This window comes from Canis lupus, chromosome 2, assembly GCF_048164855.1.
Source record: "Canis lupus baileyi chromosome 2, mCanLup2.hap1, whole genome shotgun sequence".
Taxonomy (NCBI): Eukaryota; Metazoa; Chordata; class Mammalia; order Carnivora; family Canidae; genus Canis; species Canis lupus.
In genome coordinates this window covers 86,726,817-86,742,863 of record NC_132839.1, presented here as the reverse complement: position 1 = coordinate 86,742,863, position 16,047 = coordinate 86,726,817, and the positions used below count along the sequence as shown (strand labels likewise).

General features: G+C 49.3%; 1 protein-coding gene across 1 annotated transcript in view; it reads right to left on the bottom strand.

Annotated features, from left to right (window-relative positions):
* Positions 1–3,045: 3,045 nt before the first annotated feature.
* Positions 3,046–16,047, bottom strand: part of LGI2 (leucine rich repeat LGI family member 2) — a 32,543-nt gene continuing 19,541 nt past the window's right edge. Inside the window, 1 exon segment of the mRNA XM_072808908.1 lies at positions 3,046–8,445. Coding sequence (XP_072665009.1) covers positions 7,628–8,445 — 818 coding nt within the window. The 3' untranslated portion in view covers positions 3,046–7,627.

Below are 16,047 nucleotides of genomic sequence, written 5' to 3'. Positions count from 1 at the left end.
TGGTCCTGGGATCAAGTCCCACATCGGGCTTTGTGCAGGGAGCTGCTTCTCTCTGCCTCTCTCTGTGTGTCTCTCCTAAATAAATAAATAAAATCCTTAAAAAAATTTCTACACTGTGGTGAGACTGGGTTGCCTGGGTCTTCTTACTTAGACTACCTTCATGTTCCCCAAAAATTTCCACCGCAAATGTAAAATGGCAAAGCACTGGTTTTAAAGCTTGTCCCGTGGTTTTGTATCTTCTTTAAGACATTTGTATTCTCAGGACCTAGCACAGCACTCTTCACATGTGTGTGTGGTGGGGGGAGGGACTGGAAAGAATCAAGCGAAACAAGTAATTTGGAGGGACAGAGGAACTATGTAAACTTGAAATAAAAATATTTTGGGGCTGCCACGTGTCCAGAATTCTTAGTTGGCTTAGAAGAAACAATGCAGGAGATCCACGGTAAATCACTCCTGGAATGAACAGAGTTGAGCCTGGGGGCCAGGACAAGGGTCAAGACTACTATTTTCTCTGGAGGCCCCAACCTTACTTTCACATGCTCTTCCACCCACACAACCCGTGAAAGCAAACAGGGAGATGACAGGACCAACTCAGCGGGGGACACAGAGGGGAACCTCTCAGCCCTACTGTTGGAGATGCCACTTGGGACTCTAGGTCAGTTCTGGGGATGATGCATGAGCTGAGATGGGGCCTGGAGAGCTGGACAGGTTTCCCTCTGCCCTAACAATTATTTCTTGCAAGATGAAAGAACTTAGCCATATTTTTTTTTCCTCTTGGTTTCTAGTAGGCTTCCCAGAGTAGATACCTGGAGACATGCAGGAGAATATTCTCCTTCAGGGCTCACATACACATTTCAGAAGGTGCTGGGAATTTGGGGATAGCACTTAAAATCCTGTAGGCCTCTTTCCATGTTCCCTTGGTATGTTTGTCTGGCTGAAGGCAGAAGTTGAGTTTTAACAAGGGGCTCCCTGGACCAGAGGCCAGAAGGTGGGGCCCACCCAAGGCTTGTAGCCTCAGCTCTGCTACCAATTTGCTGGAAAAAGTCATTTGTGCCAATTAGGCTCTGGTTAGTAAAGGGTTGTCCTGTCTGGGAGGCAGGTAGAGGAGCCAATTGTAAGAACAGGTGATCAATGAAAGTGACACATTACTCATGCCTCCAATTCTTCTTAGACAGTTAGTCCTCAATTAGTCTCTGAGAAATAGAGAAAATAAGTGTACTTGCCTTGCTAATGACCACATGGTCCAGACTGAGCAATTTACACAGTATTTTAGTTCCAAGATGAAATGTGCTGAATATGGGGATTAATGAGCTTCTGACTTGCAGGTTTGGAAAAGTTCAGTTCTTTCCTGTTATCCACAAATACAAAACAATGGTTTCGTGGTAAAACAGTCATGGAAAGGAACCAGGCCATTCTCCCCTCTATCCTAGTCAAAAGAGAACTTGCTCTGGCCCGAAGTGATCCTTCCTCCTCTGAATTTATTATCTGTATTCACAGTTCATATTCCACTAGAATGCACCAAGCACACGTCAATGGTTGTTTATAGTTACTATCTATCTGATTAGCTGGGCATTCTTTTTGGTTGGTGTCAATGATGGATGCACCCTACCACCAACCCCATGAGTTCTTTATAATCCCCTCCCTTTGAGGGACTGCAGGTCCTATGATCTGCTTCAAACAGAATAGGGCAGAAGTGATGTGATCTCACACCTATGACTGCTGATGACCTTGGAGAAGCCAACATCTACATCATGAGAGACGTAGCATGTGGCAAAGGCCACTGGAGCGAAGCCAAAAGAGGCCTTCTAGTCAAGAGTCAGAAAAAAAATGGAGCCCCGAGTCCCATCATCACAAGGAAATGAATTCTGTCAGCAACCTGAATGGGCCTGAAAGACGATCTTTCCCCAGCTGAGCCCTCAAATGAGAACACGGTCTGGCTGATGCCCTGATTGCCTCCGCATGAGACCCTGAGCCGAGGACCCAACTCAGCAGTGCCAGGACTCCTGATCTATGGGGACTGTGAGCTAATGACCGTGTTTTGTTTTAAGCCACTATATTTGTGGCCATTTGTTACGAAGCAATAGAAGACTAATTCACCACATACGCCATACCAGGAGTTAGATAATTGCTTTATCACCACTACCTGTTTCTTTCATTGCACAATTAGCCACACACTGCTTTGTAATGCAGAAACACTGGACCTAGAGTTGTAACTATAGCTTCCTAAAATTACGACTTTTCCTTTTAACAAGCTTTAAATCTCCTGAGGGCAAGAACTCCGCTTTTGAACTTTAAAAAATATTTTATTTATTTGAGAGAGAGAAAGCACAAATAGGGGGAGGAGGTGCAGAGGGAGGGAGAAGTAGACTCCCTACTGAGGAGACCAATACGGACTCGATCCCAGAATCCTGGTATCACAACCTGAGCCTGAGGCAGACACTTAACTGATGGAGCCACCCAGGTGCCCCTCTGTTCTTGTACTTTTTAAAAAGGTCCAAGGCATCTCAAAGTAATACTGACACACAGTAAGTACACTGTCATATGTGACTCGAGGTTTTGACCCTTCATTTGTCCAAGGAAACCAAATGGGTCTAAAGAGATAGAGACAGGAAGCAAACTTTCACTGCACACCTGCTGTGTACCAGGTGAGAGCCCAGACATGTGGAGAACAAAAGTCTTGCCCTCAATTTGTTCGTGGTTTAACCCAGTCAATGGAATCTTGTAACCTCATCTTCTCACCATACAGAATCAGAGGATGCCCAAAGATCCCCAGAGTTCTTTGTCAGCCTGTCAAGATTATGACTCTGCAGATCAGGGAAGTCCCTCAGGGACTTTTTAGTGACTTTTTAGTTTGCAAGTAGAAGCAAAAGTCTCAAAAAAAAAAAAAAAAAAAAGTCTCCTGCAGTGCCCATTTCCCATTTAAATGGGTAGTAAGCCACAAGGATAAATGGGCAGACTCCGCCCTTCCACAATAGCCCAGTGCCCTCAACTCTGTGACTCAAGCAGGCATATCCATATTCAAGCAGACCAGAGATCAAAGCCATATTAGGCATGAGCTACTTTTTATTCATAGACTTACAAGATATATCGAATTAAGAGGCATGTTGTTTGTTAACTGTATTTACCAAAAAGAGCTAAATATATATTCAGCCTTAAAATGCATCCATTGTAGCTTGCATACTGCAAAATTTACTTTCATATACATATAAACTATTCTTATTTTACCTAAGTTATGCATCTAAGATACATAAAAATGGTACCAAATGGCATATTGGCTTATTTTATCACAGTTCTTATACATTCCTGATAGTCAAAGGGATGGATAGGGAATGCATAGTTTCCTACCAGAAAAAAAAAGTAGATTCTGATACAATGAAATAACCTAAGGATAAGAGTACCTGGCTAGGTTTAGATCTCAGTAGCTTTACAACACAATTACGTCAATTAGCATTACAATTGGCTCTCTTTGTTAATAATTGTTAATTTGCCTAGTCGTCCATCCTTTACTTGCCTGGCTGAGGCAAAGGAAACCACGATGACCTTTCTTCTAGTTTATTTCTACTTTCCCCAAAGAGTTTCCTCCACAGCCATCTGCCCTGCTTTTCTGTCCATTCCCTTTACACTGTCCTACGTCTGGCCCACCTTCCTCACTGTGTCAACAACTAGATTATTGCATTCCACTCCAGAGCTCTGCTCAATACAATCTTTGGCCACTGCCTAATTAAAGAACTCTCTTCCAAAACTGCAAGCGGAGGGGCTGATACCTCTGCAGAAGAATCCGGAAGCCTGGGCTAAGGAGATTTTCTTTAGGTGGCATGCAAATAGACTCCCCTCCTGCAGACCTTCATCTCTCTTTCATTAAACCCACGGTCAGAGAAATTTCCATCGTGAGTGTTCCTGGCAGCCAAACCTCCTGCATCCCACGCTGATTTCTTTCCTAAAAATACACAGCCTCTCACTCCATGGGGAAGAAAAATGCAACACTGGCATTTCCAGCGTGCTCCCCAAAGGCTGATTATGACCTGGAGCAATTCATCATCGCTCGTGCATTCGAGTTTTTAGTTGCTCCTCCCCCATAGAACTCTTCTTGTTTATCTTGTGGACGTTGTGACAAGAACCAGATGTGTCTGGACCCCAATATCCGCACCCCATCGCTGTTGGGGGGGGCGGCTGCGGAGAAGCAAACCGTGCCAGCTAGAAACACTCTTTGGAACGGAAAATTATCTGAAACTTCTGGAAGACTTTCAAGAGTGTGGCCTTGTGTGTAATAGTAGTCCCATAGTGTTTAATTGCTAAAGGGACCAGTAGATGAGATGGTGTCTATTCAGCACTATTTTCCTTCTGGCTACGCATATTTTGTTGTATATTTTTACTTTATCTCAAGGTGCTGCTATATTCTGAATCATGATAAAAAGTCTTTATTTGGAAGGCATGTCAGAGTGTCACAAAGAAAATACGAAGCCTGCTTGTGTGGGGGGGTGGGTGGTGGTGGTGGTGGAAGGGGACAAGGTCTGCCTTTGCCACTCACTACTGGATAATCTTGAGCAGGCGACTGAGTTAGATTTTAGCAGCAGTTTCATTCTCTCTGAAATCAGAATGCCTGCCTCCCAATAGACTAAAGAACTGTTTATGAACAAATGAGATGGACACAAATGCACACTGAGAAAACATAAGGCTTTGCTGAAATGCAGGGTGGTCTTATTACCCGTTGCCCGAGAACACCGTGCCATTCACACCTAAGGCTTGCTTTTAGTCTCGGTGAAGATCGGTTCCTGATCCCACACTTTAAGGCTGTGTGGCGTGGCCACTTGGCGACACAGAGGGACCCATCCTAGCCACAGAGATTGTGAAGAAACAGCAGGCTGACAAGAAGGAAACCAATGGGTGATGGGAAGGAATGGACGAGAGCAGCCCTTCCGGGGACTATCTCCACAGGGGATGGTCTCACGTGTCCCTTTGCTTTGGCTTTCTGATGTTGTTGGGGTTTTACTTTGTCTTACATTATTACTGGAAGAAAAAAAAAACTTCTGGCAGAAATTGTTTAAAACTTGAGGGATTCTTGGGATGGAGCAGTGAGATTAATGAAGCAAAGCTTCCACCACCTTGCGCCAAGAACATCTACACCCTTTTAGCAAGTCGGCCAGAACAAATATCTCCTCCCTCAGCGCGGAGAGGCTGGTAGGCTGCAGACTGATTTGGTCTAGTTTCTTAAAAAGAAAAAGAGAACCTGACTGCAGCTGCAGGGACTACCCACCCTCTTGCCCTCACCTCACCCTCAATTCCTTAGATGTGCCTTCCACCTGCCAATGTCTCACCTGGACTCAGCAAGCACCCCTACCCACCCCGCCCGGCACCCCATGTTCCCTGGTTTTCCAGATTCTAGGCAATGGTTACCAGCATGGTGAATGCAGATGGTTTCTCCAGGAACTTCACCCTCAGAGGTGAGGCCGGGGAGCTGGTGCCCTGTTCCGTAGAGGCAGCCCTGTGAAAAGATGCCCCCGTTGCCTTCTCCACAGGAGGCTGGAATCGGGAACATCATTTCGACCTGGCACAAGTGCTAGCACTGTCTAAATGTCCCCTACATTGTTTGCCAAGGGCCTGTTTTTCCGCCCAGGCTTGTCTGAGGGGTTCCATGTGCCAGAAAGAATTGTTGCCCATCTTAACAGCCAGAGGAATAGCAGGGCTGTCCCACTTTCAGCCTCCGATGTGGGGATACTGGGCATTTGTAGTCAATTCAAATCAACCAGGAAGGCAAAAGAATGCAGAAGAGTGATTTTTGGGCTTAAGAAAATGAAAACAAACCACTTTTCTCCTGTGTGGTTGGTGCTCAGTAGGAAAGTGTCAAGCAGCGTTGCTACTATGTGTGGGCCACTTATAGTTCATTAAAATCCCCGGTGTCCTCGGCTGGAAGCCCTCAGCCTGCGGCCCAGATCGTACCCAGGAGTGCTCTGGCAACCTCGATGCTATTTATGGCCTTGATAGGCACTGCGGAAACCAGAAACAACACCACGCTCATATTTGTGGCAAAACATCTCCCTGCTCATGACTTGGCAAACGATTGCTAAAGAATAACACTGCACTGCAACACGATCGTGCTGCTTTGGGGGCTCCGAGAGACGTTGTCGGGTGGCTCTCCTAAAACCCACTTCATGTTCTCTGAAGAGAACCAACTAGTCAGGCACAGCATCCACTGGGGAGCTTCCACCACAAAACCAGAGCCCCCGGGGCTTCCCGACAATCCACACCACAGAAGCCCATTTTGAAATAGGCCCTCAGGCCCCCTGAGCGCAGACCTGGTCTGTGGGATCCAGCGTCCCTAGCTCCAAAGCTGGGCTCTGATGATCCCCCGCCCCCCGCTAGCCTATTCAGGATGAGCCCCACGTCAGCGTGTGAGCCCCTGGGGGCTTTCCTTGGGGAAACTACCGGGAAAGACAGGGGCGCTGGTGTCATGACCACCTCAGGTTCTGCAATTTGGTGCCAGAGCCCCTCCAGAAGGGCCATGCTGGGAGCAGCAGCAACAGCACATCAACAAAGCAGGACCGTTGTGTGAGCACAATGGAAGGCAGGTGGGCAGGTGGGGAGTCTGGTATTCAATGACTCGAAATATGACGCTGCCCCGAGGGCACAGGCATGCACAAATCAAAGGGCCACCTCTAGGTTTCAAAGTGCATCGAGACTTGTGTAAAGTCCTCTTTGATTCACAAAACCTTCCCTCAACAATTCTACCAAATGCCCATCCGATGGAAATACCTGTCCTACTGCTTTAAAGGACGGGATAAAAAAGCACCATTCAGTCTTTGGCCTGTCTGCTGGTTACCCACAAACTCAAAGAACGGGTTCAGGGAAGCAGCTGAGTCATGGAGAGCATCTAACAAGCAGTATTGCTCGGGCCGCCACGGGGTCGGCTTTGAACCCCAGGGACAAGGGGAGAACACCTTTGTCTCACTCATGGGCCTGCAGCCCGGGCTGGGCCTGGACACGTGTCAGCAGAGTATTTTCTTTGTGGCAGAGGGAGCCACGTCCAACATTATTTCGTTGATGCCGCCCCCGACGAGCATCCCCGGGAGCCAATGAGATGGCCAACGTTCTGCTATTAAGGGGGGTTCGGGGAACTGAAATGGCTCAAAATAGCATTGCTGAGTGTTATCAGATTTTTAAAGGAATCATCAGCAAATCTTTTCCGCTGACTTTGCCTTGAAGAGTTCTTACCAAAAAAGATGGCTAAGATGGAATGAGGAGGGCCCCTAGCGCGTTGGGTCTTTTTTTGTTTTTGTTTTTGATTTCATCCTAAGAGCTGTTCCATCTTATCTGATTTCCTCCTTCCTCATTTGAAAAAAGAAAGAAAGAAAAAGGAAAAAAAAAAAAAGCACATTACTTTCCTAGATGGTAAGAGTTACTGTGGTACTCTCTCCTCAGAGAGAACAGGCTTGAAGATGCCTTTCCGGGTGGGAGACTGGACATGTCATGCAGTTAGCCAGTAAGTGCAATCCCTGATTAAGACGTGAGTTCTAACATTTTGAAAACTTCTATTTCCCCAAATGCGTCCTTAATTTGAGAGCTCTGAACTTGGCTTTCCATTTGCTTCTAAGCCAGGGCTACACATCTTTAAAGGCCCCCATCACCCCCTTCACAAACTTAAGTCAACGACTATGTGCTCGAAAATCTTTGTTTTCCCTTTGAAACTGGATGCAAAAAAGAAATCTCTCCTGTCAGTGGAGACCGCCGTGAAGCAGCGAGGGGCCTGCACGTAAATCTCCTTGAATTTTTTGAATAGCTGCTTCTCTTTATCCCACTGGTAGATCTGGGAGAACGTATAGTCACTCCCCAGGGCCAGGTAGTGATTATCTTTAAAAGAAAAGGGCTGCAGGGTCATGGCCCCCCGGGATGGAAGAGCCTGGATCTCCACAAACTGCTTACTGTTCCACCTCATGACCCGGGAGTCCCCGATGAAGCGGGTGAGGGAAAGGTAGAGGGCATTCTGCATCCTAAAGCTCTTCACAGCCAGGACATCTTCCATGTTGGGGATGTCACTGTGGGGGACGAACTTCTTGGAGCTTTTATTCCACTGGAGGATGATGGGGACCTGGGAGCGGCTGGACAGAATCAGGTGCGACTTCCCGTCTATGTCCACGAACTCCGCGTCCGTGTCCCTGAACCACTCGTGCAGAGACTGGTAGGAGTAGAAGCCTTTGCTGTTCCATTTATACACGGTGGACAGGCCGGCTTTGGAGCTGTCAGCGATGATGAAGAACGTCTCGTCCTCGATCTGAAAGAGCTCGATGTCGTTGGGCTTGGAAATGCGGGAGACTTCGATGTCCTGGAACTTGACAAACTTGGTCCAGCTCTCGTCGTACTTGTAGATGTGGGAGCCGCCGAAGAGCTGGGCCACCACCACGAAAACCTGGTCGTCGATGAGGATGGCCTTACAGCCCACGATGGACTGACCTGTGCCCCAAGAGAAACGAGAGGGGATTAGGTAAGAATGGTCCTCCGGGGACCGCTGGGTGGCCCGGTGGTTGCGCATCTGCCTTCGGCTCAGGGTATGATCCCAGGGGCCTGGGATGGGTGAATAGATGACCAAAATGTGGTTTATACACACGATGGGACACCATTCAGCCTTTGAAAGGAAGGAAATCCTGACATATGGCCCATGATGATATGGATGAACATTGAGGACGTTATCCTAGGTGAAATAAAGATGGTCACAAAAAAAATAATATATGACTCCACTTATATGAGGTCCCTAAAGAAGTCAGATTCATAGACCCAGAAGGCGGCCAAGGGCTGGGGGAGAGGAGAGATCGGGGAGTTAGTGTTTAATGGATACAGAAATCTAGTTTTTTGAGATGAAAAGGGTTCCAGAGAGTGTTTGCACAACATCGTGAGTGCACTTAACGCCCTTGCAAAGTGGTGAAGACGGTTAACTTTTATGTTATGCATATTTTCCCACAATCAAAACATTTTTAAAAACAAAAGTGTGGCCGCCTTCGGTCCAGGGTGTGATCCTGGAGACCCGGGATCAAGTCCCACATCAGGCTCCCTGCATGGAGCCTGCTTCTCCCTCTGCCTGGGTCTCTGCCTCTCTCTCTGTGTGTCTTTCATGAATAAATAAATAAAATCTTTAAAAACAAAACACAACAAAACACAAAAATGTATCTGCATAGGAATAAGTCAGGGCTGGTCTCCTGGCCTCCGGTATCTTTAGAGGCAGGAGTACCATTCAGGAAGCGCACAGACCCACAGGAATGGTCTTCCTTCTAGTCAAAAAGAGTATTTCCCACCTCGAGACAGTGGAATGAAACAAATGGGGTTCTCTTTGGGGCATGGGAACACAGGAGGGTAAAAAGTAAGGAGTCAGGGCTCAGAGACAGGAGGGGAAAAAGATGCAGAGCGGGGCTCTTCAAGACGTTTGGCCTCTTCTGGGTTCCAGAGCCAAGGAAGCCGACCGGAGGCGGGTGGGGGGGGGCATTCAACCTTGTGACTCTAGACCAGGTGGCCCAGACGTTGACATGCAGCCTGTTCCTTATAAGCTTTCTGACCCGGTGCCAGTCAACTCTCTGCACCCAGGCTCCTCGTCTCTACAATGAGGATGCTATTAGCACTGCCCTTCCAGGGTTGGTAAAGACTAAGTGACAAAATTCATGCTTGGTGTTTTGAGAACCGACCCCCCCTCCCCCAAAGCAGGAAGTGGTCAACAATGAGCAGCTGTCCTTCCTGGATCACTGAAACAGTTGTCTTGGTAACGGAGAGACCTAGCCCCATAGCAGGCGCTGTGTAAATACCTGTAGGATGATCCGTGACCCGGAGGATGCCCCGGCTCAGGACGCCCCCCACCCAGAACTCTGCTGGAGAGGGGGAGCTCTCCTGTCCCAACACCTCCCACCATCTTCTCCCACACGGCACCCGGACCCCCAGGCCTTCCCCCGACCTCCTCCTCCAGCCAGCAAGTAATAGGACCACTCACATCACAAAGAGTATGGACCCTCCATCTAGGCTATTGGATTAAAAGTTACTTCTTTTCTTTCTTTCTTTCTTTTTTTTTTTTTAAAGGTACTTCTTTTCCCTGATTTTCTAGGCAATGTGGACCAAAGTGAATTTGGTCTGCAAATTACAAGGATAATGATCCTCCTCCTGACCTTAGTATTAACTTTGGGAGCAGACAGCGGGTGGTTTTTAGAGTGATGTTTACTGCTCTCTTTCACGATTTTAGTCCTTCTTGCAAGAACTTGGTTCCTTTCTTTTGTTTACAGCTAATTATTCCTTTTTTTTTCCCTGAGTATAAAAGCTTTCGATGTTCACCAAAAAGCAAATTTTAAAAATAATAGGTAGCATTCACAGCATGTCCTATGACCAGGCATTATACTAAGCACTTTACACGTATGTACTCATTTAATCCTGACAACAACCTGGTAAGACCAGTATTATCATCATCATCATCACCATCCCCAGTTTATAAACAGTAAAACTGAGGCACAGAGTAGGTAAGCAACACTTATACAAGGCCACAGAGCTCGTATGCGGTTGAGCCCGGGATCTAAATCAGGGTAGTCTGGCTCCGGTCTACGCTGAGCCACCAACATACCAAAAAGCACAAAGAGAAAAATCAAAATTACTTGTACTGCAAAGCTGAAAAAGCATTTAACGTCTTGATATATTTCCTTAATCATTAATCTATCAACATACATACTCAAATGTACTTCTTAAAAATAAATTTGGGGGGCACCCAGGGGGCTCAGTCGGTTCAGCATTCACCTGCAGCTCAGGTCATGACCCCAGGGTCCTGGGATTGAGCCCTACCTCAGGCTCCCCACTCAGCGGTGAGTCTGCTTCTCCCTCTACCCCTCCCAACCATGCCCCCCACCCCTGCTCGTGCTTTCTCTCTCTCTCAAATAAAGCAATAAAATCTTTGAAAACAAATAAATAAATAAATTTGGGCTTATAGGATGCATGAGCGTTATACAGCCTTTCTTTCCCATGTGACCATTATGTTGTAAACATTTTCCCCTGTTCCTGCACCTTCTACAACTTGATTTTTTTTTTTTACAACTTGATTTTTAAGTCCTGTACAGTAGTCCATTGCATGGCTGTGGTCTATTTTTAACAAATCCCCTATTGTTGGACACTGCAGTTATTTCTAGCTTTGCATTATTGTAAGTAACTTGTTTCCTTGTAGGGGAGTCTTTTTTGAAAACCAGCTGGCGGTGTTCTTCAACAGGCATCGCTGGGGGTAAACGTTGTGCACGCCTTTAAGGCTTCTGGATTTCAACTACCAAATGGCTCTTGGGAAGCTGCACTGACTCCCACCCTGCCAACAGTAATTGAGAGTACATATTCCTGGTCCCCTTCCTGAGCGGCCTCCCATGGAGGTCCCTGCGGCCCGGGACGTCCTCCAGGCCTGCCTGTCTGCCGCAGCTCAGGGGCCTTGCGAGAAATAATTCCTTTCTTGGAGATGGTCTGGAATACCTCTGTCCAGCTGAACACTTTTAGTCTATGGAACTGTGCGGAGCAGCAGAGATCATCGTGTGTGTGTGTGTGTGTGTGTGTGTGTGTGTGTGTGTCTGTTTTAATGCAGGAAGAGAGGTTATAGGCTGGAACAAACCTGGCACAGAGAAATCAAAAGGCAAACAAAATAAACCAAAAACAGGACTGCTGAGCAGAGATGGAGAGGCGAAGAAGGAGAAGACACCACGTGCAAACCCTCGGGGTGAACCTGACCGTGGCTTCCTGCGCCCCCCTGGAAGCGGGGACCCGGCTGGACCGGCCCTTCTGCACCCGGCTCCCCAGGATGTCGAGGAAGCCATGGGGGCCCCTCCCGCCCCTCAGAGACCCGGTCGGGCCAGGCAAGGGTGGAGAACACCCTGCCCGGCCCTTGCAGACTCCGGGATCACTCCAAGATCAGACAAGATGACAAATGAGCCACATGTGGCCCGTGAAGGGAGGACAGGCCGGTGTTTACCTTGGTCCAGCTCACGGCGAGCGGCCGCAGGGCCGAGCCCCTGCCTGTCCATTTGTCATCCGCCCGGCACGTGTGTGCTTAGGGCTCCCCTTCACACGGGCCTGAGCTCCAGCCAGCCCCCTCCCCGCGCTGCGTCTGTGGCCACCTCTTCCTGGCGCCCCCGGAGCAGCCCAGACCCCAGACCGGCCCCTCCCCTCCTGTGCTGATGGAAGTCAGGGACAAGTCTAACTGATGTGAGAGATTTAGGGTCTGCGAGCGGGGAGGAGGGCTGCTCCTTTGTCACCCCTGGGTGACAGCTGACACTCGCGGAGGAGTCACTGTGCCCAGCTCTGGGCGAAGCGTTACAGACGTGAGCCCCATCGAATTCTCACGGGTCCGACCCGATGGTAAACCCGCTGTGGGATGAAGTGGGAATTCATGCTACTTCCATTCCACAGGTGAAAGGCGCTCGTGGAAAGTAACTCCCACGGCCAAGGTCACCAGCTAGAAAGTAACTAACGTGGCCAAGGTCACCGGTTTTATAAAAAACCAGCCTGACGTTGTTGGAGCTCGAGGGCTTAACTGCCCCCCTGTTGTAACTTGTTTCTCAGGCTTGGCTATGAAGGGGACCTGGGGGGCTTCCCATGGGATGCCCACCGCCCAGAAGGTGGAGAACGACGGGGGCTGAGGAGTTCCCAGAGACTAACAAGGCCTGGCCCTGGCCCTGGCTGCTCCCACGGCGACCTCGCTGCCCGCTTCCTACCCACCACGGCTGCAGCCTGTGTAGGGCCCAGGCCAGCAGCGCTGCGTGGATTCCTGCAACAGCTCCTCAGCTAGGTGCTCTGCCTCGACCTCTGTCCCCTTACCCCAACACAGGCTACTCCCAGCCCTGCATCCCACGCCAGGCCCCTGCCTCGTCCTGGGCAGCCCTGCTGACCTCGGCGCAAAGCCCTATGCAGTTCTGCGGAGCACTCGGATTAAAAACCCAAGTCCTTCCCGGGACCTGCAAGGCACCCCCGTGTTCAGTCCTTCTTGCCCCCCTGACCTTGTCTCCCACAGTTTTTCCTCTGGAGCATTTTGTTCAGGCCAAGACGGGCCCCCGGAAGACCCAAACCGGGAAGACATCCTCTCGCCGCTGGACCTTTACACTTGCTGTTGCCTCTGTCTGGAATGCTTCCTCCCCACGCTGTCCACATGGATCAAGCCCTCCCGTCCCATTGGTCTTCAAACAACCTTCCTCACGAGGCCTTACCAGACACAATCTAAAATGTCAACCTTCCCACGGCCGGCTCTTCAAAACTCCCATCCCTACCTTCCTTCCCTTTCTTAGGGTGTTGCTATCTGATGCGTTATCTGTATCATAATTCTTTGTCTTGTTTATTGTCTTTCGCTCCCATTATAATACAAACCCGTTGAGGGTGGAGGTTTTCATTTGGCCTGTGAATGGCTATGGCCCTAGCACCTCGACTGTGCCAGCTCTGAGTAAGTGCTCAAGAAGTCGTGAATGAATGAATGAATGAATGAACAAATGAATGACTTGATGAAAGCAGGGATGTGACCAGGTGCAGACTGTCAGGAGGGCAAGTGGAGGACAGTGTTGTCCCTTCCTACCAAGGCCAACCTAAGGGAGGAATAGGCAGTGACAGGCTCTGGGCTCTGTCCCCAAAGTGATCCAACAAAACATGCCTGAGCCCTGATCTCTTTGTTTGGGAAAGTGGGAGAAGGAAGCCGGTGTTAGTTAAGTGCTTGCTCCCTAGGAGCACGTGGAAAAATGCTCCCTATCACTTGCCATCAGGGAAATACAAATCAAAACCACAATGAGATCCCACCTCACACCAGTAGGAATGGCTAAAATTAACAAGAAAGAAACAACACGTGTTGGCGAGGATGCAGAGAAAGGGGAGCCTCCTGCACTGTTGGTGGGAACACAAGCTGGTGCAGCCACTCTGGGAAACGGTGTGGAGGCTCCTCAACAAGTTGAAAATAGAGCTGCCCTACGACCCAGCAATTGCACTCCTGGGGATTTACCCCAAAGATACAGATGCAGTGAGGTGAAAGGGCACCTGCACCCCAATGTTCACAGCAGCCATGTCCACAATAGCCACACCGTGGGAGGAGCCTCGGTGTCCATCCACAGATGATGGATAGAGAAGCTGTGGTCTGTGTATACCGTGGAATATTCCTCAGGCATCAGAAAGGACAAATACCCCCCATTTGCTTCGATGTGGATGGAACTGGAGGGGATTATGCTGAGTGAAGTAAGTCAGTCGGAGAAGGACAGTCGTCAGATGGTCTCACTCATATGGGGAATATAAGAAATAATGGAAGGGATTATAGGGGAAAGGAGGGAAGCTGAGTGGGGAAAATTAGAGAGGGAGACACCTGACTCTGGGAAACAAAGGGTTGCAGCAGGAGAAGGAGGAGGAGGTGGGAGGGGATGGGGAGACAGGGTGACGGGCACAGAAGAGGGCACTTGATGGGATTAGCACTGGGTATTATACTATGTGTTGGCAAAAATTAAATTTAAAAAAAATTAATTTAAAAGAACCACTTGCTCTGTGCCTGGCACTCACCGATCCTCACAACGTCCATAGGAAGTACACGCACTGCCCATTCTACAGAGAACACCGAGCCCCAGAGGCCGCGGCCCATATTATATCTCAGCACCTGGTGGAGTCGTGGGAGTCCCATCCCCGTTCATCAGTGCTCAAAACCTGAGCTCCTTATCATCTCTATGCCACCTTCCTACTGAGCTGGGCTTCTGTCGGCCCCCTGCGGGCAGGCAACCCACCCTAATCCCTCAAGAGGCTCTTGGGAGTTTCCAAGGAGACAAGCCAGTGCCTGGCACCTCACAGGCCCGCAACCAGCCTCAGCAACAAGCACTGGTGTGGAGCCCCCCTCCCGCAGCCTACCTGGGCATGAAGCAAAGCTTCCCCGTGCTCCCACCTCCCAGCATGGGTGGGAGGAGAGGAGGCCAAGGGGCCAGCCCCTTCATCCCTCACCTAACCTCTACACCTAGAAAAAAAGGGAAGCTAAAAGCAGGTGGAGAGCATGTCTCCCCCTTCGCCCTCTGGCCTGGGTCCAGGGGACAAAGGCCTCAGCTTCCTGGGCAGATTCACCTGCAGCCAGTGCTCTGGGCTGCCTGTGTGCTCGGAGGGAGCGGGGCTGCTCTGGGGAGCACAGCTCAGGTGGCCACACAGCAGAGGCTCACCCACCAGGGCATCTTCGGAACTCCTGGAGTGCTTGGGGCTCTCACAGACCTCTCCTTGCAGTGGAGATTAGGCTCATTAGCATCTCTGCTCAGGCAGGGAGTCATGAAACCATGCTCTCCCTGCCTCCCTACACCCCTGCACCTGCTGCAGAACCGCTTTGCACCTGAGAGGTTCCTACGGGCCTCCTCATCCGGGATTTCTACATGATCTGCTTCTCGCCACAACAGCAAATTACAGCTCTAACTCCAAAGCAGGAACCACTAAAGGAAATCCTCTCCCGGGGCGACAGTTGGGCCACCGTGGTGCTGTCCGTGAAGTCAGCATTATTATCAGAGTGCACTTGATAAATGAGAAGTCTTTAAAAGATTAGTCTGACTTTTCCTACCTATTTAAAAAGCAAGTAAAAAACAAATTAAAAACAAAAAGCAAGTACACAGCCCATTTTTGGTAGCACAAAAACACTGGGCTCCTGACAACATAGAAAGAGGCATTAACCAGGTCTCAAGCCAAAGGCATGAATTGAGAGAGCCATTTGTTCTTATTTTGTTTGTATTTATTAAAAGGAAGCAGTGATCACCGGGATCCGGCAAGGGGGTTGCAAGAATAAGCCATAGAGTGTGCCTGTGTGTGCGTGCATGGATGGGTGTGTGCCTGTGTGTGCGTGCATAGATGGGTGTGTGCCTGTGTGTGCATGGGTGGGTGTGTGCCTGTGTGTGCATGGGTGGATGCATGCCTGTGTGCATGCATGGATGGGTGTGTGCCTGTGTGTGCATGCATGGATAGGTGTGGTCTGTGTGTGCATGGATGGTGTGTGCCTGTGCATGCATGCACAGGTGTGTGCCTGTGTGTGCATGCATGGATGTGTGCCTGTGTGGATGCATGGGTGGGTGTGTGCCTGTG